The 25,038-nt window shown below is 43.5% G+C and overlaps 2 protein-coding genes across 6 annotated transcripts in view; both read left to right on the forward strand.

Annotated features, from left to right (window-relative positions):
* Positions 1 to 1,256: 1,256 nt before the first annotated feature.
* On the forward strand, positions 1,257 to 17,745 carry DSN1 (DSN1 component of MIS12 kinetochore complex). Its single transcript, XM_081255600.1, has 11 exons — positions 1,257 to 1,578; positions 3,143 to 3,185; positions 3,412 to 3,738; positions 6,031 to 6,104; positions 6,752 to 6,824; positions 8,671 to 8,758; positions 12,764 to 12,823; positions 13,456 to 13,530; positions 15,285 to 15,426; positions 16,298 to 16,385; positions 16,964 to 17,745. Exons 2-11 carry the CDS (start codon positions 3,158 to 3,160, stop codon positions 17,065 to 17,067), a joined length of 1,059 nt encoding a protein of 352 aa, XP_081111726.1. The 5' UTR covers positions 1,257 to 1,578; positions 3,143 to 3,157; the 3' UTR covers positions 17,068 to 17,745.
* Positions 17,746 to 24,927: 7,182 nt separating this feature from the next.
* The window catches only part of NDRG3 (NDRG family member 3), an 87,069-nt gene continuing 86,958 nt past the window's right edge, over positions 24,928 to 25,038 (forward strand). For all 5 annotated transcript variants that reach the window (XM_081256953.1, XM_081256955.1, XM_081256956.1 and 2 more), the window contains exon 1: positions 24,928 to 24,995. The gene's annotated coding sequence lies outside the window, so the exon portion shown is untranslated. The remainder of the gene's footprint in view (positions 24,996 to 25,038) is intronic.

Raw genomic sequence — 25,038 nt, forward strand, 5'->3', positions numbered from 1 at the left:
GGTCACTTGGGAGGAGCCACCAGGGGTTCCTGGCTACTGACTGCTGACACCTCAGAGTTTCCCATGAAGGATGGTATGGCCACTGAGAAATAAATGCAGAGTCATCAAAAATGGAATTGAGGGAATTCCCTGGAGCTCCATTGGTTAGGACTGTGCGCTTCCACTGCAGGGGGCATGGGTTTGAATCCCTGGTCAGGGAACTAGGATCCTGCTGGCCAAAAAAAAAAAAAAAAGGAATTGAAACTTTCTACAAAAGACTTTCCAAAATTTATCATAAAAAAGGACATGGATTAATTATCTATTCCAGTAGAATTAATTATGCCTAAATGTTTATTATATCACAGATGCTGTGGGTCAGGAATTCGGGAGCTGAGTAGTTCTGACTCAGGGTCTCCTGAGGGTGCAGTCAAGTGTCAATCAGGCTGCAATCATGTGAAGGCGTGATTGGGGCTGGAAGATCATGCTGGGTGCTAAAGCAGCAGTCTGCTATCTGGGAGCCCGCAAGCCAGCAAGGGATAGTGGACCAGGCACAGGCTGGGCTCCTGGGAGCACAGAAGGGGGATCTGCTTTTCAGCCTGGGGCCTCAGAGAAGGCTCTGAGAGAGATGAATCCTCAGCTGAGGCTTAAAATCGGAGAATTTTGCCAAGAACAAAAGGCTTGAAGGGCTTCCCAGGCAGAGGGAATGGCTTGAGCAAAGGAGTAGAAGCAATGGGAGATGACGAGAGGAGAGGCAAGCAGTTTGGGGAGGGGCTGGCCTGCAGTGAGGTTACAAAGGAGAGTTCTTGAACTTTGCCAAGTATAGAAGGGACCACAAAGGGAGAATATGTGCTAGAGCAGGACTGGAAAAAGTGTGAGAGTCATGGTCCACATTTTCAGCGTTAAGAAGATAAAAGGAGGGGTGACCATGGCCTAGCGACGGAGCAGGCATCACTGCCCACCCGCTAATGCCTTGTATTCCTTTGGCAAGTACCTCCCTGGACCTCTGTTCCCCATCTTAGAAAGACTCTAGGCATACTGGGCGCAAAGGATACACTGGTGTGATGGGACCCAGTTAATGACTCCCTGGGCGTGGCGTAACTGAGGAGGTGTAACATGACAAAGTCTGGGTTGGGAAGAACTTGGACGAAGAGGGCGGGGCAACAAGTCTTGAACACCAGTTTGCGCATGCACCTTGAGTGAAGCCGGCATTCTGCGCGTGCGCGTGCGCCAGCGCTGGAGGTCGCCGGCGGCGCATGCGCCCTCGGCTGGCGGGAGTTTCACCAGAGGCGGGGCGGGGGCGGGCGCGGGCGGCGGATCTCCAAGCGGGCCCAGACCAGGAAGGAGCAGACGCTTTAGCGCAGGGCGTGCGGGGGTCTCCGGGGCCGCGGAGAGTGGCCTGCGGCCTTGTTTTTCGGGGACGGAGGCTTTGGGCTGGACGGGCGTCGCTCTGAGGTCAGGAAGTCGCAGACCTCTCCCTGTACGCGGCCCCGCTTACCCGCGCACCATCCTCTTTGGGATCGGACACCTCGGCCCAGCCCAGACCCAACCCGTCGTCACCCCCGACAGCGGGGACTAGGGGGGCGCTGCAGCCATCTCCGGGTAAGAGGAGACCCGAGGCCGGGCGGCGCCTCTCGGTCGGGGCCTGTTTGCCGAGCCAGCGGTCTAAACTCCAGAACAGTAGTTGAAGGCTGGGGGTGGGTCTCAGGCCGGGGTTGGAATTTCGCCTCTGCTCCAGGCTGGCTGCACAACAAGTTTGGGCCAGGCTTTTGCCCCTCTGAACCTCAGTCCTCCTATCTGCAACGTGGAATTGATGATGGTACTTACAGAGCTTGGAAAGGATTAAACGGGATAGTGATGCAAGTAAATTGTTTGCATACACACACAGGTCCTGGCATGTAATAAGCGCTTAACGGGCGACAGTGATTGCTGCTATTATCCAGGCTTTCATCTAAGTGATACAGTCGTTACTGGGGCGATGTAGATCCTCGACCTACCCCTCGTTGTTCTGTTATCTTTGCCATGTTGTCCCTTCGCATATATTCATTTCTCTTTACTAAGCACCCCGCAACGCACCGATTTCTGTTGGGGATGGGGGTGGGGGAAGCATGGACGATGTAGAGATGCCTCAGTCATGTCCCTGCCCTTTTCCAATCCGTTAGTTGTCTGTAACAGGCTCTAGAAATACAGTCTGGCCGGGGAGGCAGACATGTAAACGGACTTTACAGCCAGTGCTAGGGAGACCTAGGGGTGGAGCAGCCAACTCTGCCAAAGAGAAGTGGTGTGAAAGCGTCACATTTGAGCTCGATTGGGAAGGATGAATAAGCTTTACAGGCAATGTGTGCAAAGAGTCAAAAGTGGTGCATGGAATGGGAGTGGCAGGAGAAAGCAGGAATGGGTACTAGTTAGGACTAGCTTCTGGAAGGTGTTGAGTACACTGGAGGAATCTCTGCTGCTGTCTAAAGAATGGATTGGAGGGAATTCCCCAGCGGTCCGATGGTTAGGACTCCGTGCTGTCACTGTGAGGGCCAGGGTTCAGTCCCTGGCAGGGGAGCTAAGATCCCACAAACGGCGCGGCCAAAAGTAAAATAAATAAAATAAATAAGAATGGATTGGAGAGGAGCAATGCTGCATGTAGGAAAAACTAGTGGAGAGACTGTTAGATTCTTGGGGGATGTGGGGGAGAGTGGTAGAAATTATGAGATCTGAACTAAATCGATAATGGGAAACGGGGAAGAGTTGTAGAGACTGTTGGAAGTAGAATGAACAGGCCTTTGGATCTTAGAATTAATCAAGGATAATGTGATTTTTTTCATGTTTTGAAGACCATGTAGATCATAATGCCATCAACTGAATTATTCACTTAGGCACTTGTTAAACACAAAATAATTGGGAAATAAGATGGGCTACATGTTAAGGTGAGTATTTCTAGTGATGAATTCTGTAGAAATTGAGAACAGGAGGTGATGAGCTGTGCAGATGTTCTCTGGAGGAGGTGGGTGAGGCGGGGTTGGACTGGGCCTTGTCAGGCAGGTAGAATTTCATGGGGCAAAGAGGGGCAGTTCAAAGAGATTAGAAAGCACAAGGCCGATTCTGGGCTAGTAAAGCCCCAGCAAGACTGGGACTGAAATGTGGAGAACAGATCACCTCATTTTCCTGTTTTCAGGGCTCTCCACCCAGGATGACTTCTAGATCAGAGATTGTAGAAGGTGAGTACTGTAGTGACATTCAGTACCTCTTGGGTTCAGGTTCCTGAGCTTTACCTAAATACTTTACTGGCTCCTGGTGGACTTGAAAGCACTTATTCACGTATTTGCAGAGATGCTTCCTCAGTGTTTCCATGATCTGGGGCATACATTTCCTTTTTCCACTTTTTTGCACAGATACTTAGTTGTGATGGGTTTGATTCTGTATTTTGACTTTTTTTATAACAAGTGCTAGAAGAGGAGCCAGTGGCATCCAAGACTCATGATCATCAATTGGAATCAGATCGCAAGCCTGCGGAAGCGTGTGGTAATTCGTCCACCTCCCTGGAGATGACTGAAGGCGTTTCAAAGGAACAGATTCACCTTGGCTCTAGCCCTAAAAAAGGGGAAAGTTGTGATCCCAGCCACCAGGAAGGACTTCAGTCCAGGTCCCTTTATTTGTCCCCCCAAGAACAGTGTGCCCGTCATCAAGACAGGAGGCAATCCTGGCGGCGAGCAAGTATGAAAGAAACGAACCGGCGGAAGTCACTGCCTCCCTTTCATCAGGGCATCACAGGTGGGGTGCCATGTACATAAGACAATGGAGTTCCAGCTCAGTAAGAGGCAGTGAGGTATGGGAGACAGATAGACTTGACTTTGCTGCTTACTAGCTATGTGACTGAGCAAATCTCTCTGAGCTTCAGTTTCCTCATCTGTAGGAGTATCCTAAGATTATAAGTACTGATGTCAAACACCTAGTAAGTATTCAGTATCATTGCTATTTATATCATGTTATTAGCTACCCACTATAATCTATACCATGAACTGAAAACCTGATTTATGGTTGTTCAACACTCACCTCTGCTAAGTGAATGTTCAACATTCGCCTTTGCTAGAAGTAAAGATTTCTTCCTGTGGCTTTTGGCCTCATATCCTTAAGCAGAACAGAAGGTGGATGGGTCGCTACCTGATTTTAGGCTTTATAACTGAAAATATGTCAGAGGGAAGGACACATAAAAATATCTAGGGTAAAAACCTAGTTTTTTAGACATGCTGTATTTGAATGTGATTTTGTATGAATTTATAATAATAGCATCTCAGTAAGCATTGAAGTACAAGATTTAATGTGGAAAGTAACACATTTCAGGAAGACCTTACTAGCTGTATGACCTCAAGCAGGTCCCTTAACCTCCTTTGCCTTACGGTCCTCATCAGTAAATGGGATGAAATAATACCTATTTTACGGGGTTGTGTGAGAATTAAATGAGTTGATATATAGCACAGTACTTGGCACATGGTAAAGAAATAGTTCAAGTGTTGAGCGTGATGATTATTTTAAAGACATCACCTCACTTCCAGATGGTCTGATGTTTAGAAGGAATTCTGGGTAAAAGCAGCCATGTAGCATATCAGAAAATTGCTACCACAATTAGGCTCATTCACTTTACTCCATGGACGTGCCAAGAAACTTCAGTTTCCTAAGATTGCCCTAACCTGCATCTCTGTTCCAGAGCATGTGGGCCTAAAGTTCTGTGTAATAGAAAATTACTGATGCATAGTAAGATTTGTTATCTCCTGGTCACTACCAGCCACTTGCCAAGTTTCTTTGGTTATAGGCAGAAGGTATCCAGTTTTTCATGACTAAAAGCAAGGAGAAGTAATCAAGAGAGGGCACAAAAGAACTTTAAAAACACAGCCAGCTGAAGCTGGAGGGCAAAAAGACATGTATCTCTCCCAATTCTCAAAGCAAATTTCCTTTGCTGTATAATAGTTGATGTTTTTAAATGAACATCATCGAAAAAACAGTATCTATGTCTTCTAATTGTTTGAGGATTCAGTGGCATAATTATGTAAAATGCCCGTTCAGTTCTGGCTGACTCACTGTGTGACCTTGGGCAAGTTACCTATTGCCTAACCTTTGTCAAATGGAGTTGATAAGATACTTGGGGCTTCCCTGGCGGTCCAGTGGTTAAGACTCCGTGCTTCCACTGCAGGGGGCAGTGGTTTGATCCCTGGTCTTGGAAGATCCCACATGCCGGGCAGAGTGGGGAAAAAAATAAAAAAAGATTCATCCAGATAAGATACTTGCCTCAAGTTTTCATAAGGTATGTGTAGCGTTTAATAAAATGCCTTTTAGATAGCAAGTGTTCAACAAGTTACTATTAATGTATCATTAGGTCATTATAGAGAGGCAGCATGGTATTAGTGGGAAAACAGGTTTTGGTGATGGAGTTGGGGTTGAATTCTGGCTCCACCAGTCTCTGGCTTCAAACAAGTTATATCCCCTCTGAGCTTCAATTTCCCCATCCATAAAATGGAGCTCATAGTTTATAAGAAGATTCTTAAGCCAGTGTATGTATGTATGTATTCATTCATTCATTCATTCATTCATGACTGCGCCACACAGCATGTGGGATCTTACTTCCCCGACCAGGGATCAAACCCGCGCCCCCTTCACTGGGAGCATGGAGTCTTTAACCACTGGACTGCCAGGGAAGTCCCAAGACAGTGTATTTAAAGCACACTGCAGTGCCTGTCATAGAAATACTGAAATATTCCCACCTCCTTTCTTCAAATGGTGAATATAAAACATAAAAGGAGTTAAATTTTTTTTTTAATCTACGTTGTTTAGCAAGGTTCTTATAACTTTTCAAAGTTAGGATGCACAGATGGGTAAATGTCATTCTTTGGTGATCTTGAACAAATTAGATGTGACTATATATGAATTCTCCCTTTAATTAGAGAAGGCTGCTTGGGTTTTCTTAAGTTGGACTGCATCAAGGGGGAGGGAATTTTTCAGTTTTTTTTTTTTTACTTTGCTACCTGTCTAAGTATCCATCTCCTTCAATGTGGTGATATTTTATGTTAGAGCTCTGCAGATCCATCAGTGTCAACATAGCAGAAAGCAAACGGCTGGGCTGTCTCCTGCTTTCCAGTTTCCAGGTGAGAGTCTCACGATTGGGAAATGCTTTCTTTTTCTTTTCTTTTCTTTTTTTTTTTTAAACTGTTACTGTGACATCCCCAACGAGAGATCAGTACTGTGTGATTTATCGGTAAAGGGTAAAAGGTATTTCTCTCTAGTGGGATTAATTTAAAAGCCAGCTTTAATCCCACGAGCTGATCTGTCTCTGGACTAGGCTCTACCAGTCCCATCGGTGCTGCTCTCGTTGAGCACTTAACAGTCAGATTTCCCTGATGTAGTATATTGTGCTCACTGGCAGCAAATGATGGGAATTTACAGTGAGTGGAGGTCAAATCTAAGTTTAAGCAGTCATTTGAGGTCTGACTGCATTCTAAGTTGGTGTTCTATGGCTGACCGGTGATCACATCAGTTTAGATAAGCAAGTCATTTGTGTGAATTAAATGACCATTTCTTTTCCTGAATCAAAAATCAAATCATATAGTCTAGGCAACAGAGAGTTTTCCCCTTACCTTTTGATTTTCTCATTTTGTTTTGCTTATATGAAAAATCTTAGGTGTAGAGTTAAATCATGTTTACTCACATTTATTAAACATCATAAAATTACATGAACTTGGGACTGGCCTGGGTAATCTTGGTTGTTGTACTGAAAATGCTTTTCTTTATTTAGTTCTCTGTTCAGAAACTTGAACCTTTCCTAAGGGGCACTGAGGGCTTCAGTCTTGAAAGTTTCAGAGCCAAAGGTAAGTTACTAAGACTAGACCAGTGAGCTTGGACCTTGGTCTGTACCTGTGAAGGTCAATTGAAGCCCCACATTCTCAGGATCCCCACTTACAGGAACTGCTGCCTCACAAAACCAGCTCCCCTCCTTTTTTGGGGGAGTTGCATTTAAAAACATAAGAGTATATGTTTATGAAGTTCAGAAGGTCCAAAAATGACAAAAGTGAGCCTCTCTTCCTCCGTGACCCCAATCACAGTTCTTTCCTCCCAGAGGCAACTGCAGTCGCCAGCTTCTTGTGGATCCTTGCAGAGAGATTTATTGCATTTCTAAACATTTATCCATTGAAATCAAATGAGTAAACCACTCTACACTGTTCTTCACCTTGTGTTTTTTTTTAACTTAATTTATCTTGCGGATAGTTCTATATCACACTTACAGAGCCGTCTTGACATTTTAGTAGCTCCATGATACTCCATTTTATAAGTGTACCATATTTGATTTAACCAGTTTTTTTTTTTTTTTTTTTTTTTTTTGCATTATGTGGGCTTCTCACTGCTGTGGCCTCTCCCGTTGCGGAGCACAGGCTCTGGACATGCAGGCCCAGCAGCCATGGCTCACGGGCCTAGCCGCTCCGCAGCATGTGGGATCTTCCCAGACCGGGGCACGAACCCGTGTCCCCTGCATCGGCAGGCGGACTCTCAACCACTGCGCCACCAGGGAAGCCCTGATTTAACCAGTTTTTTACTGATGGACTTTTAGAGTTGTTTTCAGTCTTCTACTGTTGCAATGCATGGATAATGAATACCTTTTTATACCAGCCTTTTGGCACATATTCAAGTAAAAGTAAGATAAATTTCTAGATTGGAAATTAACTAGTATAATTATACTGTACCTAAAAGTTTAGATATTTTACTATTTAATTGGTGATAAAAGGTATTTTTTTGTACTTTTAATCTGTGTTTCTTTTTCTTTTGAAGAGGATAATAATTTTTTCATATTTTTAAAGGAGAGCCATTTGTGCTTTATTTTCTGTGTATTGTCTGTCCATATCCTTTGTTCACTTTTAAAAATTGGGATATTGGCTCTTTTATATTGATTTTGTAGGAACTCTTTATATATTAAGGAAATTAGCTGTTTGTCTGTGATGTAAGTTATAAATATTCTTTCCTAGAAATCAGTTTTCAGCTTTCCAGAAAGTAGCTGTTCTCCTTACAGTGTCATTACACAATCATCCAGGTCAGAAATACTCAGTGTTACCCACTTAAAAGACCTAGAAAATACATGAACTCAGACTTACTTGCCAGTTAAAGCTATGTATCTCAGAACTGCACTATCACCATAATTAGAGTAGATATGCCCAGGTTATTTTGATAGCTGTTTAACATATCTTTTCCCCTCTGCATTCCTCACCTGAATTTAATTGTGAACTCTTCCAAATTTAAGCAGAGACCTGTTTTTACCTTACGCCCATAATTCTTTATTTGCCTCCAACATTTCTCATTACACTCTTGCCCATTGCCTGACTTCTGTAATGTTCTTCCACCCAGTGCCAGCAGATCAAATCTGTTGAAAAGAATGAAATGTCCGTGCAGATGCATCTTTTTAAATGCTTTTTCACCAGCCAAGTGTAAAAAACACTATTATAAATGTTATAAAAAGGAGTTGTCTTTCATTTTATCTATACCTATCCAAAGAAAAAAGATAAAATCTTCCTGCATATTTATACCACTTTTTAAATGGGTGAGAATGTAACAGGTGACCCTAGAGCTGGGACCACATTAAGTACATTATATATTTGTCAGCAGCTCACTGTGAAAATTTATATTCTCTTTATTTTATAACATATAATTTTATTCTATTCTCTCTAGCATCTTCTCTTTCTGAAGAATTGAAACATTTTGCAGACAGACTGGAAAATGATGGAACTCTACAAAAATGTTTTGAAGATTCAGAAGGGTAAGAGCAATTCCCCTTCTGTCCAAAATTGTAATTGAATTAGGACTTTCTATTTATTTATTTAAAAAAAATTTTTTTAATATTTATTTATTTGGCCGCACTGGGTCTTAGTTGCGGCACACGGGATCTTTGTTGCCGTGTGTGGATCTTCGTTGCGGCATGTGGGATCTAGTTCCCTGACCAGGGATCGAACCTGGGCCCCCTTCATTGGGGTTGCAGAGTCTTAGCCACTGGACCACCAGGGAAGTCCCTAAAAAAAATTTTAATTAAAGTATAGTAGGGGCTTCCCTGGTGGCGCAGTGGTTGAGAATCTGCCTGCCAATGCAGGGGACACGGGTTCGAGCCCTGGTCTGGGAAGATCCCACATGCCACGGAGCAACTGGACCCGTGAGCCACAACTACTGAGCCTGCGCGTCTGGAGCCTGTGCTCCGCAATAAGAGAGGCCACAACAGTGAGAGGCCTGCGCACCGCGATGAAGAGTGGACCCCACTCGCTGCAACTAGAGAAAGCCCTCACACAGAAACGAAGACCCAACACAGCCAAAGATAATAAATAAATGTGACACCTTTATGTTAAAAAAAAAAAAAAAAAAGTATAGTTGATTTACAATGTTGTGTTAGATTCTGGTGTACAGCAAAGTGATTCAGTTACATGTACATATATTCTTTTCCATTATGGTTTATTACAGAATATTGAATGTAGTTCCCTGTGCTATACAGTAGGACCTTGTTGTTTATCTATTTTATATACACTAGTTTTTATCTGCTAATCTCAAACTCCTAATTTATCTCTCCCCACCCCCTTTGCCCTTTGGTAACCATAAGTTTGTTTTCTTTTTTCTTTAAGATTTTTACATTTATTATTTATTTACTTTTATTTATTTTTGGCTGCGTTGGGTCTTAGTTGCAGCATGCAGGATCTTCGTTGAGGCATGCGGGATCTTTCATTGCAGCACGTGGGTTTCTTTCTAGTTGTGCAGGTTTTCTCTTCTCTAGTTGTGGTACACAGGCTCCGGGGCGTGCAGGCTCAGTAGTTGTGGTGCGTGGGCTTAGTTGCCCTGTGGCATGTGGAATCTTAGTTCCCTGACAGGAATCAAACCCGCGTCCCCTGCATTGTAAGGCGGATTCTTTACCAATGGACCACCAGGGGAGTCCCCCATAAGTTTGTTTTCTATGTCTGTGAGTCTGTTTCTGTTTTATAAATAAGTCATTTGTGTTGTATTTTAGATTCCGTATATAAGTGATATCATATGGAATTTGTCTTTCTTTGTCTGACTTACTTAGTATGATAATCTCTAGGTCCATCCATGTTGCTGCAGATAGCATTACTTCATTATTTTTTATGGCTGAGCAATACTCCATTGTGTGTGTGTGTGTGTGTGTGTTTACACATACGCCACATCTTTATTCATCTGTCGATGGACACTTAGGTTGGTTCCATGTCTCGGCTATTGTATAGTGCTGCTGTGAACATTGGGATGCATGTATCTTTTTGAATTAGAGTTTTCATCTTTTCTGGACATATGCCCAGGAGTGGGGTTGCTGGATCATATGGTAATTCTATTTTTAGTTTTCTAAGGAACCTCCATACTGTTCTGCATAGTAGCTGCACCAACTTACATTCCCACCAGCAGTGTTAGGAGGGTTCCCCTTTTTCCACAGCATATTTTGTAGACTTTTTTTTCTCACCACACGGCTTGTGAGATCTCAGTTCCCCAACCAGGGATTGAACCCAGGCCACGGCAGTGAAAGCCTGGAATCCTAACCACTAGGAGACCAGGGAACTCCCTGTAGACTTTTTAATGATGGCCATTCTGATGGGTATGAGATGATACTTCATTGTAGTTTTAATTTGCATTTCTCTAATAATTAGCAATGTTGAGCATCTTTTCATGTGCCTGTTGGCCATCTGTGTGTCTTCTTTGGAGAAATAAAACTTCTTATTTTAATTAGACAGTTGTTCATGCACTCAACAGATGTTTATCCAGCATCTCCTATGTACCAGGCTCTTCTAGAAGCTGGAGATAAGTAGTGGTAAATAATCAAACAAAACCTCTCTTCTTATACATTGTAATAGGAGAGACAGTCAAACAAATACATAGAAAATAATGATTTCAGATAGTGATAATATAAGAAGTCAGTAAATATGAGAGTGACTTGAGGGGTGGGCAACTTTAGCTAGAGTGTTCAGAGAAGTCCTCTAGTGATTTGACCTTTGCACTGAGACCTATAAGACCTGGATGGTGAGAAGGAACTAGCCATGGAAAGATGAGAGGAAAAGTGCTCTTCAGATCTTCACTAGCCATGCAAGTTGGAGATAAATTTATGTTCTTTAGCTGTTGGCAAGCAAGAATATTAGGAGAAATTTTGCAGTCGCACCCCCAAACTGGTCGTTCCTCTTCAGGGGTAGCACCCAACCCTCTACCCACTGCCTGTAACAAATCATGTAACTTGGGCTTACACTTTCGACTTCAGAAAGGTCTACCTTTCTGTGGATCCTTAGAATTAACATTACTATTCAGGAAATGAAAAATATTTTAGTTCAACATAGCTTCTCTTTTAATACAGTATATATATATATATTTTTCCATCAGCACTCCTTTATTGTTTTTCACTGTACATATCTTACCATGAGAGAATTACATTTATCAGGCAGCACTGAAGCTATTTATTCCCTTCTTATTCCATTAATTAAACTATAATACAATCACTTGGGTTACCCATAACCAATCTTTGGAAGATTAATATAGGATGCTATTCTTTTGCTCATATTTGGCCTCTGCATGGTAATGAAACAGCACTAAGGTTTATATTCCCATAACTTAATGCAGTATATTTAAGCCACAGGCTGCTGCATCTCAGCCAGAGGTGATAGAGGCTGTTTTTCACAGGCCTTGGTAGGAAAACACGAACGGTGACACAACTGATTTGCTTTTGCCAGGTAGAGTACCATGTACCTCTGCAAAATTTTGGCATTTTCAATGCCTCCTGCTTATCCTTTAGGATTAATCGCCCTACAGAGCCGAGGCATTGGTTTAAGTAAAACATATCCAACCAGTAGCTTCAGTTTAAGTGGGAAGACAAGATGGTTATATGGAAAAGTATTGTTGGTTCTTAAAAGATATTAAGGTTTTGATTAGTGGGAAGGGAAGAGGCTAAAAAATGGCGCGAACAAAACTTTGGAGATTGAAACCCTCAGATGTTTGATGCTGAATGGCATTATATGAGACAGAATAGATAAAGGGTAATAGGAATCAAAGTTAATGAGCTGGACAGAGCCAGAACCTTAAGTGAACCTTAAGTGCCAGGTTAAGGAGTTTTGGCTTTTCTTCTGAATGCAGTAGAGTGTCACCGAATTTTTAAGCAAGGAAAAAAATTAAAGGAATATTTTAAGAAAGGTTAATCTGGCTGTGTGCGAATTAGAATTGGTGAGAGAAATAGATGATGAAGAGACCACTGAGAAAGCTGTTACCTGGTGCAAAAGTGAAATAGAGCCCAAGAATAAATATTTGTTGAAAGATAAATTCTGGGACTTCCCTAGTGGCGCAGTGGTTAAGAATCCACCTGCCAATGCAGGGGACACGGGTTCGAGCCCTGGTCCAGGAAGATCCCACATGGCCGCAGAGCAACTAAGCCCGTGCACCACAACTATTGAGCCTGTGCTCTAGATCCCGTGTGCCACAACTACTGAGCCCACGTGCCTAGAGCCCGTGCTGTGCAGCAAGAGAAGCCACTGCAATGAGAAGCCCACACACCACAACAAAGCCCCTGCTCAGCGCTACTAGAGAAAGTCTGCATGTGGCAAGGAAGACCCAATGCAGCCAAAAAAAAAATAAATTAAAACTTTTAAAATAAATAAATAAATTTAAATCTTCAGAAAAGTTTTTTTTTAAAAAGAAAGATAAATTCTGAACATGTTTTATTGCCATTAAAATTATGTAAGGTGTCCATAGCAAGTGCTCTTGGAAGGTTTGTGTTAATCTCATCACCCTGTCTGTATTCTAGAAGAGCACCAGATTTGTCTCTGGAAACATCAGTGGCTGAGATGAAGGAATATATAACAAAGTAAGTGAAAATGAGTGAACCTTTGTTGGAAAATCTAAATTCATCTGGGGAAAATAACTAAACCTGGGAAAAAGGAATAGTAAACATCCTGTTCAGTGTGTCAATACTAGTGTATCCCCACTGGAAGTTAGACAGCTGCACACTGGGATTTTATGGGCTGTACTGATGGCCAGTTTCATAGAATGGAGTCTAGAGACTAAAGATCTGGATTTGATATTAAGAACTCATGTTTGATTTGATTAAATTAATAGCCTCGCGGGCTTCCCTGGTGGCACAGTGGTTGAGAGTCCGCCTGCCGGTGCAGGGGACGCGGGTTCGTGCCCCGGTCCGGGAGGATCCCACATGCCGTGGAGCGGCTGGGCCCGTGAGCCATGGCCGCTGGGCCTGCGCGTCCGGAGCCTGTGCTCCGCAACGGGAGAGGCCACAGCGGTGAGAGGCCCGCGTACTGCCAAAAAAAAAAAAAAAAAAAAAAAAAATTAATAGCCTCTGAATTGGTCATGCTTTCTCATCCTTTTATGACCTTTTTATTCATATCTTAGAACCAGAGTAGACACCTAACACACCTATTGTTGCCCTGAGTGATTCAGAGTGAGGTGATCAAAAATTAACTGAATTTTTTTCTGTTCCTATAGGTTTTCTTTAGAACGTCAGAGTTGGGATCAGCTCTTGCTGCGCTACCAGGAGGAGGCTGAAGAGATCATATCCAGGTTAGATCTGTGACAGGAAATAGGAAGCTTTTACCTTGTAGAATTTGATTTGAATTGATTTCAGTTCTCTGAGCACAAATTGAACGATGAATCCATTCTTAGAGGCCAATCAACTCATCAGATCTCTGTAACGGGTATATTAGCACTTTGTAAATGGAGAGTGAGGGGGAAGGGAAGGAAGAGTTGTCACTATTTTCAGTCAAAGAACAGAATTGCCTCTGTTCTGTGTCCTTGGCTGCCATTCCACATCGTGGGGGAGACAGGCACATTTCTGGCCTGTACCTGGCAACCTGGGGCTGGGCCAAGAACAGTATCAAGGGACTTCAGTGAGCACATGGCCTTTGAGCTGCAGGTATGGGAGAGAACCCTGGCCAGGGCCTTCATGGAGATACAGACATGAAATGGGTAATGGCAGATGAGGTGTTGGAGAGAGACGATCTTTGTCTGGGTCTTGAAGGCATAAGAAAATGGGTAAGTGCTAGATTTTGATTTCATTTTACCATCCAAACCAATGATTTTAAGCTTTTTTTCCCAAACAGAATCTTAGCTAGAAATGTAACTATAAAACATTAGCCAAAATAGTAATCACAAAAGTGGCCTCTTAGTAGAGAGGTGCTTTGAGGAACACAGTTTGAAAAACTCCCCTAATCTAAGCATTGATGGTTATCAGTTACTTTCTTCACCCTTTAAATGTTCTATTGATGAAGATAGATAATGTATAAGATGGCAGTTTCAGAATAAAAACTTGATGGGGGCATAGCTTAATAGTTAAGAGGAATGCTTCTGGAAGCAGACTGTCTCTATTCAAATCCTAACTACTCCTTACTTCTGTGACCTTGAGCAATCTGAAGTGCCTCATTTGAAAATGAGGATAATATTAGTTCATACCTCGTTGGGTTATTATGAGGGTTAAATAAGGTTAAATGCAAAGTGCTCGGCTGTGTCTGGCACCCAGTAAGCGCTTAGTAAATTGTAGTAGCTGTTACTGAAGAGTCATCATCAGTTCTCGTGAACTGTCCATTATATTCAGTTTGTGGTTGTCGTTGGGGTTTTTTGGCCACACACCGTGCAGCTTGCAAGATCTTGGTTCCCCAACCAGGGATCAAACCCACACCCTCGGCCATGAAAGCACAGAGTCCTAACCACTGGACCTTGGGAATTCCCTATATTCAGTTACTTTAGATAATTGAAGTGGGCCAGCATCTCTTTGGTAAAAGATTATAGATGGGGCTTCCCTGGTGGCGCAGTGGTTGAGAGTCCGCCTGCCGATGCAGGGGACATGGGTTCGTGCCCCAGTCCAGGAAGATCCCACATGCCGTGGAGCGGCTGGGCCCGTGAGCCATGGCCGCTGAGCCTGCGCGTCCGGAGCCTGTGCTCCGCAACGGGAGAGGCCACAACAGTGAGAGGCCCACGTACAGCAAAAAAAAAAGAGAAGATTATAGACGTTGACTTCAGGATAGCAGGCTTTGGCTTTACCCCAAGCGTAGTCCTTTTTGTAAATGGACCTTACTGTTAGGTGGAGTCAGCTAACCTTCTAGCATTTCCTGGAGTCCAGGGGTATAAAAATATTAATATTGGATAATGATCTCAGAATCTTCTGTTAGTTAGAGAGCCTGTACTTTCAGTACAGGGTGGAAGAATATTGATTCAGGTTAATAAAGCCTTCTAGGAGGTTTTTTCCCTAGGTAACCTTTACTGTTTTCCCCAGAAAATGATTATAAAATTATTTGAAAGCTCTTTTGTTTTGTGTTTAGAGGATCAACTGAAACCAAAAATACTGAAGTTGAACCTACAGCATATCTTGGGTCTTCCCAGAGTGAAGTCCTTAATACAAAGCCTGACTACCAGAAAATATTACAGAACCAGAATAAAGTCTTTGATTGTATGGAGTTGGTGGTAAGTTGGTTCATGTTTCTTTTGTTGAGTTATCCAGCTTTGCTACCTTGTCATCCTTGGAAATTAAAAGATGTGGAGAATATGCATAATTAGATGAGATAAGAGTATATTCAACTCTACCTTGGGGAAACATGGAGAGACAGTGGAAGAAAAGAAACGAATAAATGGTGATAAGTGCTAATAAATCAGGTGGAAGGAGGGCTGTAGGTTGCTATATAGAGGGGTTGAAGGTCCTGCTAAGGTTCTACTTTAATAAGACTTGAAAGAAGTGAGGAATGATCCATGAGGACATTTTGGAGAATAGTAGTGTATCAACCCAAGTATTAACAGGAAGCACATGGCATTTGATATCCTATGATAATTCAAGGAGAGTCTGTTTACAGAGGGGCTAAGTACAAAAGTGTGGGTTTCAGGAAACCAAAAGTAATCTGGGGCTTAGAGGCAGCTGAGCTATTACCTGTCGGCTGGAGGGAGGAACAGTTACCGTGGCACCTGGCAGGGAGTCATATAGTGGGATGCTTTGAGAGAGCCGTGACGTTCAGTTGAGAGACACAGCTAACTCTAGATGACCCTTCTGGAAGCGGGCCTGGGTAAAATACCCTGACCTCATTCAGCTCCCTGGCACTTGGCTCCCTCTTGGGCAAGCCCACCCAGAAACCAGAGGACATGGGATCTTGTTGGAGGTTGTGCAGGTCAGCCTGCTGGGGCATAGAGCAGTGTGGAGAAGAGTGGAGTGGGGATGTCTGGCATAAGCATTCCAGGTTGAAAGAACAGCAAAAGCAAAGCTCCTGAGCAGGAGCTCGCCTGACGTGTTTGAGGATCCTCAAAGACGCCTGGACCCTTACAATTGACAGCTGTCTTTTGTCTGCAGATGGACGAACTGCAAGGATCCATGAAGCAGCTGCACGCCTTTATGGAGGAAAGTACCCAGTGCCTCCAGAAGGTGTCAGTACAGCTCGGTAAGCCTGTCTTAAGGGGACCAGATCTTGTACTGTTTTACGTCTCATAGCCCTTCGGATACACACTGCCCTTCAAAACATATGGTCTCAGAGGGTAAGGCCTATATCTGGTGGGGTTTCTTTTCCCCTCACAATAACTATTACTTTGTGAGTACTCAAAGTTGATGGGAAATTTGTAGATGTAAATTCCACAGAAGCACAGTAGACTGAGAATTAAATATCCACAAACTGTGTTGTTTGGGTAAATCCAAGACTTAAGAAATACCCATTCCTTTTTTCCCTTTTCATTCTTCAAGAATCCACTAAGTGACACTGACATTACTTATCCATCACTTTTCCTGACCACCTCCGGCCCTAAATTATGTGCTATACATACCTTCATTTCATTATTCGTTGGATGGTATTGTGGTTGTAGTTGCAGCTGGCTTTCCTACCGGACTGCCATCTCGTAGAGGGCACATGCTCTAATTTGTTGGAATGCCCTTCTGTGTGTCTGGCACAGTGTCCACACAGTAAGTTTTCAATGAATGGTATTTGAATTCAATTGAAATTTATTTTTTGGCTCCTTTTCTCTGCAGGGAAGAGAAGCACGCAACAATTAGATCCTTCACCAGCTCGAAAACTGCTCAAGCTTCAGCTACGGAAGCAACCTAGCACACGTTGCTCTAAATCTTGTCAGTGACCGTATGCAGCTTTTCTGCCACAGGATGCTCCAGAGGAGAGAAACAGGAAGAGTGCCCCAGTGCACGGCAACTGCACAACGGGCTAAGCTGTGACATCGGCCCTGTTGCCTTTGAAGATAACTGGCTGACTATAAAGCACTTCGATTTTTTTCTTAAAATGATGGAATTTATGCATCTGAAAGAATGTCATATAGAAACTTTTTCCAAGAATGTGCAAAATGCTTGAGACTTCTGCTTTGGAATGACCTTGAGAACTAGTGGCCCATTCTTTTAAATATCCTTTGTGATCAGAAACCTTCCTCTTGTGAAGGTGTTTTTCAGGTTTTGAAACAACGCAGAGTCATTCAGGGCCAAATCCAATAAACATTTTAGCGGTCGTTCTGGTTGTAAAGGGATGGGATTGATTGCTAGTGTGGCTTTGAAGGTGATTTTAGGTAGAGGAGTTGTGAGCATTGTTAGCATCGTGTGGATACATAAATCACATCACGACATGTCCAAATTGAAGGAAGTACCACTCATTCTCTATATCCTGATGTCTGTAGTGTGCTTTAGCTTTTAATATTGAGTCGACATCCTAAATCCTGGATTCATGGCAAGAAGGGGTTAAGTACCTCTTTTCATTGTTCTCCATATTTGTTAATAATCTGCATTATAAGATTGCACATACTTAAAAGCTTTCCCTTGTCTCTGTGTTTTTTTTTTTGTTTGTTTGTTTTGCAGTACGCGGGCCTCTCACTGTTGTGGCCTCCCGTTGCGGAGCACTGGCTCCGGACGCGCAGGCTGAGCGGCCATGGCTCACGGGCCCAGCCGCTCCGCGGCATGTGGGATCTTCCTGGACTGGGGCACAAACCCATGTCCCCTGCATCGGCAGGCGGACTCTCAACCACTGCACCACCAGGGAAGCCCTCTGTGTATATTTTGAGTGTATAAAAAAATGAAAAGGCAGGGAAGGCTTAGCAGAAAATAGGATTCTTTGCCAGGATCTGGCAGTGAACAGTAGTGTGGAGATACGCCTCAGCATTAACTACCAGTAAAACACCAACTAATTTATTGTTAGTGTCTCTTATTCTCTGATCCTCCTATTAGGACAAAATCCATTTCACTTAAATACCCAGTCATTATCCTAAGTCTTAAGCCTTCGCCTAAGCACCAGTTAGTGAGAGGTGATATCTCCTTGCTTTGACCTACATTCCTTATTCTTTCATAGATTTGCAGAGCCCCTGCTGTATGCCACACACAGTTGCAGGAACTGGGAAGAGAGCAAAGAACAAAAACAGACCTGGGACCTCCTTTCATGATGCTCACAGTCTAGTGGGGACAAGGGAACAAGAAGAGAGCCCTTTTCCACAGAAGTGATGCTTTCGTTAACTTGGGAAGGAGAAAGGAGTTAAATAGGGCAGTTATTTGAGGTAAAAGGAGCAGCATTTACAGAGGTCTGAGGGGAGAGAGAAGTGTAAGAGCCACGTGAGACAAAGATAATCGAAAGTCATTGGAAGGTTTTGAGAGAGGGAGAGAAGGGATCAGAGCTTTATTTTTAAAAGATCAGGGACTTCCTGGTGGTCCAGTGGTTAAGACTCTGCACTTCCTCTGCAGGGGGCGCGGGTTCAGTCCCTGGTCAGGGAATTAAGATTTTGCATGCCACACGGCAAGCAGCCAAAAAAAAATCACTCCAGTTGCTGTTTGGAGAACAGACAGAAGCAAGTATGTGTGGGTGTGAGAGACCAGTTGGGCCTTTGTAGTCATCAGGTGGGGAATGACAGCCTGTGCTGGGAGTTGGCAATGGATGAGTGCGGGGAGTTGTCCACAGTGTCTGGAACATAGCAGGCATGTCACCTACGTGTTACACGCCTAACTGCCACGTATTAACTGACCGAGAAAAAGTTATTTAACCTCTTAATTTGTAAGATTGGGGGAATGATAGAATCTACATCACAGGGATGCTATAAGGGTTAGATTAAATAACGTAAGTTTAGAACAGTGGTATGAATATGATGGAGGGGGTGGGTAATAGAGCAGATAATGAGATGGGAAAGCTTGCAGTTCAGTTTGGGATGCCAAACATGTCAACTAGAACGTTGGATATACACATGGAAAACTGGGTAGGAAAACCTGGACTAGAAATAAAATTTGGAAGTTACTGATACCTAGTTATTAAAGCCTTAAGAGTAGATAATATTGTCCAGAGTAGAGCAGGAAGGGAAACTGGACAGACCCAAGGAAAGCTTTTAAGAGTCAGAGGAGTGGTGTTAATTGCCTACTCTCAGAAGCAGAATAGCATAGTGGAAAGAGTGTAGAATTTGGAGTGGATCTTCATCCTTATCCTCAATTTCCTTTGTGTGAAATGGGGAGAGATCACCTCTCTCCAAAGGTGATTGTACCTCCCCAGCCCCATTTTATCTACTGCATTGTATTACATCTTTTGTTGATAAGAATTTGTTTAGGCCCAAGGATAGGAAGTATGTTTTTGTGTCTTCAACAGCTATGTAAGATAGAGCACAGAAAAAGAATATTTAATAAGCTCTGAGCATTCTATACACATACAGACCACAACTTTATGAGATAACTTCTATTTTTTGTCATTATAGATGAGGAACTCAGGCATGGAGGGGCTTAATAATCTAACCAAGAACATATATATAGGAGTGGAGGGTCAACTAGAACCCACGTGGCACTCAGTAAATGTTAACAGATAAACACAAATCATATAATAAAAGGCTGTGCTCAGTATTAGCTTTCCCTCTCCCCAAATTTGGTTCAGGACTTGCACTTGATGAATACTATAGACAGTTGCAGCCCTTTAGATGTTTGGTAATATTCTTCCATTTGCCCTACTTTAGTTAAGAGAATATCTTGCTTTTAGTCAGTGATACTTAACACTAAAGAAATAATAGATCAAATTATAAGCTCTTTCAAGGAAGGGAGTATGTCCTGTACATTTTGGTGTTTTTTAAATTTGGGTGTAATTAAGCTTAATGTAATCATTCTGGGGAAAAAAAATTCCATTTCTCATGTTGCACTCTAAAAAGGAGATGGTGTGGCTGGTGGCGGTAGTAGAGGTGATACAATGGAGGACTAGGAATTAGGAGCCCTGTCTTGGATTCTAGTTCTTTTTTTTTTTTAATGTGTTGGAGTATAGTTGATTTACAATGTGTTAGTTTCTGCTGTACAGCACAGTCAATCAGTTATACATATACATATATACACTTTTTTAGATTCTTTTCCTATATAGGACATTACAGAGTATTGCGTAGAGTTCCCTGTCCTATATCTAGTTCTTAAGTTACTGGTTCATTCACCAAAAACTTACTAAGCCCTTTCCTCATGCCAAACACTGTGCTAGGTGCCATGTGACCTTGGGTACCTCTCAGGGCCCACGTCAAAGGAGGATGCTGTGCCCTGTAAAGCAGGGGTCCCTAACCCACAGGCCGCGGACTGGTACCGCCTGAACCATCCTCACCCCCCAGCCCCCCACCGTCCGTGGAAAAAATTGTCTTCAATGAAACCGGTCCCTGGTACCTACAAGGTTGGGGTCTGCTGCTGTAAAGAGCTCTTAGGGGCTTCCTAAGGATGCAGCTCGGCAGAATGGGAGAAGTCAGCCAGACACAGCACTCAACTCCCCTCCCTCTGAGCAGTTCTAGTTTAGGGTTCTCCAGGGAGACTCCACAGCAAGAAACCGACGGGGATACGTTCCAGGACCCCAGTGGATGCCTGAAATTGCAGATAGTACCAAAGCCGATATGTGCTAAGTTTTTTCCTATATATACACACCTACAATAAAGTTAATTTATAAATTAGGCACATTAAGAGATTAACAGCAACAATACCAAAATAGAACAATCATAACAATATACTGTAGTAAAAAAATTTTTTTTTAATTTAAAAAAATTTTTGACTGCACCATGCAGCATGTGGGATCCTAGTTCCCCAACCAAGGATCGAACCCATACCCCCTGCATTGAAAGCATGGATTCTTAACCACTGAACTGCCAGGGAAGTCCCCTGTAATAAAATTTAGGTGAATGTGGTCTCACTCTCAAAATATTGTATTGTCTTGTACTCACCCTTCTCACAGATGATATGAGGTGATAAAATCCCTATGTGATGAAATGAAGTGAGGCATTGTGACATAGCATTAGGCTACTATTGACCTTCTGACCATACATCAGAAGGAGGAGCATCAAGCCATGATGATGTCAATGATTGGATGTCAGGAGCAGATGACGTTGATGGTTGGGGATCCACGATAGATAGTTGAAGGGTTTTTTGCTGAAAGCTTTTGGAAGAACATTGTAATTGGAGTTGCTGTCTCTTTAACTCATCATAGTGTTGCTGCAGAGTTTGTAATCCTTTGGTGATCATGAATGGCTACAGTGCTTCTTTTCATCTGAGGATCATATTCCATAATTTTGAAATTGATTGTGAAATTCGAAACACTTTGGCAAGTTTCAGTAATGCCCACATTGCTGATTCTGCTTCAGGTTCTTCACCTTCCTCTTCCTCTGTAGATGACTCCAGAAGTTCTTCCAATAACTCGCTTGTTAACACTTCTCGTTGGCCTTCAATATGTTTTTCCACTTCTTCATCAAGCATGTCGGCAAATTCTTCTCCACCAACTTGCCTTGCTACGTGAATGTATTTCCTAACTTCTCCGTCGAGCCTCAGTAAACTTTAAAATCATTCACAACTTTGTAAGTTCTTCCAGCATGCATTTACAGTTTCTGGTTTTAATTCATTCACAGCAGCTTTGATGAATGTATTGCGTTGACAATAGCGAATGATTTCCAGCACTGCTTTATGTCCAGATGAAAGTCTGTGTTAATTGCTGACTAATTGTGATCAAATATCAGGCAGGTGTATGTGGCCTTGACAAACCAAGTGATGCCTTGTCAAGTGGCTGAAGCAATGAGGTTGTATTTGAGGTAAAAATACAACTTTGACATTTTCATTTTCATAGCAGATTCAGGATGGCCAGGTGCATCGTCTATTAGTAATAGGATTTTAAATTCCAACCCTTCCTTTTCCAAATGTTTTTCACTTCTGGAAAGAAGCATTGGTGGAACCATTTCATACACAAGATAACTTTCACCTGATTATGTTGTCAGACTACGGGCAGATAATTCCTGGTTTTGTTTCTGAGAGATTGTGGATGCTTCATTCTGTACACAACTCCTGCCTTTAACATATGCCCTGCAGCATTGCCAATAGTAACAGAGTTAATCTGTTCTTCCATGTTTTATGACCTGGTGCCTCCTTTGCACTTCTATGAAGGTAGGTTTGTTGCCGAACGCAAGTTTGTGTGCCTGAGACACAATGAGGCCAAACAAACCCAAACGTCCGAGTTTGGAGCAGAGAAAGTTTAATTGCAAGGGCCGAACAAGGAGAATGGATGGCTCATGCTTAAAAAAAAACAGAACTCCCAGATGGTTTTTGATTCTATTAGGCATCTTCTTCCAGAAAAGCCCAGTTTCATCACATGAAGACTTGCTTTGGATGGTATCCTTTCTCTTCAGTCAAATTCTTCAACTCTGCTGGAAACAGCTTCTGAAGCTGAATCCAGCCTCCATACCCTGACACCAAATTAATTCTCGGAGACAGAGTTTTGGGTGAAGTAGGAAAGAATAGCTTTATTGCTTTTCCAGGCAAAGGGCCACAGTGGGCTAATGCCCTCAAAACTGTGTGTCTCAACCTGGAGGGGGTAGTGAGAAGTTCTATAGTACTGTTCAAGGAGGGTGTGATCAGCTCGTGGACAATCTTCTAACTGGTTGGTGGTGAGGTAAGTGGGGGTCAGCATCATCAACCTCTAGTTCCAACCAGAAGGTTCCAACCAGTTCCAACTGGGATCTGTGTGCTTGTGGGCAGCATACAGTTGATTTCTCCCACTTGGTGGGGGTTTCAGTATCTGCAAAATAACAGATAACAAGATATTGTTACATATATCGCTTGAGTGGGAAACAGGACCCTGCCCCAAGGCTGCATTATTGTTGGTTTTGACTGTCCCTACCTTGTCTCAGCATCCCGTCCCTTCCCTAATTACAACTGTTTGAATCTGCTTTTGCAACTCAGGAAGGTCATGGAGGCTGAAAGAAGCCTATTTCCTGTAACCAAGAAATGGCGTGCGTGGGTGGGGGAATTCCCTGGCCATCCAGTGGTTAGGACTCGGTGCTTTCACTGCCAGAGCCAGGGTTCAATCCCTGGTTGGGGAACTAAGATCCCTGCAAGCCGAGCAGTGTGGCCAAAAAAAGAAAAAAAGAAAATAAATAGGGGACACAGAAAGGCTTTTGTGGGCTTCCCTGGTGGCGCAGTGGTTTAGAGTCCGTCTGCCGATGCAGGGGATGCGGGTTCGTGCCCCGGTCCGTGAAGATCCCACATGCCGCCAAGCGGCTGGGCCCGTGAGCCATGGCCGCTGAGCCTGCGCGTCCGGAGCCTGTGCTCCGCAACGGGAGAGGCCACAACAGTGAGAGGCCCGTGTACCGCAAAAAAAAAAAAGAAAAAAAGAAAGAAAGGCTTTTGTGCCCAGGAGCCCCACAGGGTCCTGCTCGGTATCACTTCTTCACTGGCAGACTCAGTCTCTCCAGCAATTTTTCTATTTTTCAGTCCAAAATATTCCTGAGTCTGTGTAACAATCCCTTATTTGCAGTAAATGGCTTGGTGTCACTCCCTTCAGAGGAGCCCTTGCTGAAGTCTTTATATAGGCTTGAAACTGAGCAGGACCCAGTGGGGTCCTCCTGGGTACAAAAGCCCCTCCATGTCCCCGTTTCTTGTCTGTGGAAAGAGGCTTTGGTCTCCTAGGCCCCGGTGGAGGATGGTGACTGCATGCTGACCACAAGCACTAGATCCCAGACTGGTTGGAAGCAGAAAGTCCATGATTAAGATTCCTGAAACATCACCCTGTTACCTCACCACCAACCAATCAGAAGAAGGTTATGCACCCTGCAGCCCTCACCCCAAATGTTGCCTTTAAAATTTCTTCCTTGAAAGACATCAGGGAGTTTGGGTCTTTTGAGCACCAGTCGATTGTTCCTTGCTTGGCCCTGCAATGGATCTTTGTCTGCTCCGAACTCCAAAGTTTTGGTTTGTTTGGCCTCACTGGGTGTCAGACACATGAACTTGGGTTTGACAATAGGCTCAGTGCTTTCTGGGGCAACACGTTGTTGTCAACAGAATATGTATTTTGTTCGTGTCTTTCACAAATTTAATGCCTTTTCACTCTCAAGCATTTTTTATGCACTGTGGCCCTAACTTTTGCAGTTTGAGGTGCGACAGCAAAGCTAGCACAAATTTTTTTCCTGCAGTTTCACAGAAAATTCATTCTTGCTGTAGATCTTAGCAACCTCAGCATACCGGTTTTTTTTCTTTCCTTATTGAGAACTTTCACCTTTTCACCTAAAGGAAGCCCCTTACAGCTTCTCTTTCGCTTATCCACATCACTAGCCATACTACTCTTGCACTTTGGGGCCAAGTAAGGGTTACTTGAACACAAACACTGCCATATGCAGACAATCCATCTGATGAGAGACCGTCACTAAATGATTAAGGGGGCAGGTAGCATATACAGCGTGGATATGCTGGACAAAGGAATGATTCACTTCCCCAGGGGGAGGGAGCAAGACAAGAGATTTCGACACACTACTCCGGACAGCACAGCAATTAAAAACTTACAAATTATTTACTTATTTTCCATTCAGTAGTTTCAGACCAGAGTCGGCCAGGCGGAACTGAAACCACGAAAAATGAGGCAAAACTACTGTACACGGAAAATGGCGCCAGCTCAGCCACCATCTTCTCCGTAGGTTCCCGGGCGGGCGGGCAGGCACAGCGCATATGCACCGCCTGGCGTCCTCAGCGCGCCTGCGCGGGCGCAGAGCCTTCCCCCACCCCACTCCCGCCGCCTCGGCTTCTGTGCTGACGGCGGCTGCCGGAGCTTCGGGTGAGTGTGAGCGCCTCAGCCCGGCTGGCGGAGCGCGCGCCGT

The sequence above is a fragment of the Mesoplodon bidens genome (genome assembly GCF_964165515.1).
Source record: "Mesoplodon bidens genome assembly, chromosome: 15".
NCBI lineage: Eukaryota > Metazoa > Chordata > Mammalia > Artiodactyla > Ziphiidae > Mesoplodon > Mesoplodon bidens.